The sequence below is a fragment of the Wasmannia auropunctata genome, unplaced genomic scaffold (genome assembly GCF_000956235.1).
Source record: "Wasmannia auropunctata unplaced genomic scaffold, wasmannia.A_1.0 LD265308.1, whole genome shotgun sequence".
Taxonomy (NCBI): Eukaryota; Metazoa; Arthropoda; class Insecta; order Hymenoptera; family Formicidae; genus Wasmannia; species Wasmannia auropunctata.
Genome location: NW_012097582.1, coordinates 1 through 671, shown reverse-complemented (window position 1 = coordinate 671; position 671 = coordinate 1). Strand labels below are relative to the sequence as shown.

General features: G+C 25.8%; 1 protein-coding gene across 1 annotated transcript; it reads left to right on the top strand.

Moving 5' to 3' along the window:
* Positions 1–7: 7 nt before the first annotated feature.
* On the top strand, positions 8–621 carry LOC105462349 (odorant receptor Or2-like). The gene is made up of 3 exons (XM_011708874.1): positions 8–79; positions 253–408; positions 526–621. Exons 1-3 carry the CDS (start codon positions 8–10, stop codon positions 577–579), a joined length of 282 nt encoding a protein of 93 aa, XP_011707176.1. The 3' UTR covers positions 580–621.
* Positions 622–671: the final 50 nt, after the last annotated feature.

The following is a 671-nucleotide window of genomic DNA, read 5'->3' as shown; positions in this document are numbered from 1 at the left end:
TCCACTGATGATGTATACAAGTGCTATATTAGTGCAGATTTTCATCTACTGCTGGTTTGGAAACGAAGTCAAGATAAAAGTACATCTTATTTAAATTGATCCTATTTATATATTAAATATTATTTAAAATGGATGGAAAAATTGCGTAGCTAAATGCAAGAGCTGAAAAAATACATAATATATTAAATTTTTGAAAGAAATATACTATTTTTCACTAATATTGTGTAAAATATATTACGTTTTTATTTGTAGAGCCTTCAATTGATGAATAGCATTTATAATACAGACTGGCCGGCGCTTAGCAATAGCAACAAAAAGGATATTTTATTAATAATGAGGCGCGCGACGACTCCCATCGAATTTACTAGCGCGTACATAATTACGATGAATCTTGAATCGTTTGTAGCTGTCAGTATCAAAGATAGATAATATTACTAAATATTGTAACTATTTCAAGTAATTTTTAATTTATAACTAATTATTTAATTTATAATTAATTTATAATTTAATTTATATTTTTTACAGTTACTTAAGCTGTCATATTCGGCTTTCAACTTGTTGCATCAAACGCAAGAATAATAACGTAATTAAGTTATTATTCATATTTAATATCTTATGAAATCACAACCCATTTAAATACAAAATCCATATTTCATTAGTATTAACTAGAT

Coding starts and splice junctions, on each gene's coding strand:
- LOC105462349 (XM_011708874.1), top strand. CDS start 8: ATGATGTATACAAGTGCTATATTAGTGCAGATTTTCATCTACTGCTGG. Junction 80..252: donor GAAACGAAGTCAAGATAAAA/GTACATCTTATT, acceptor TTTTATTTGTAG/AGCCTTCAATTGATGAATAG. Junction 409..525: donor ATCTTGAATCGTTTGTAGCT/GTCAGTATCAAA, acceptor TATTTTTTACAG/TTACTTAAGCTGTCATATTC.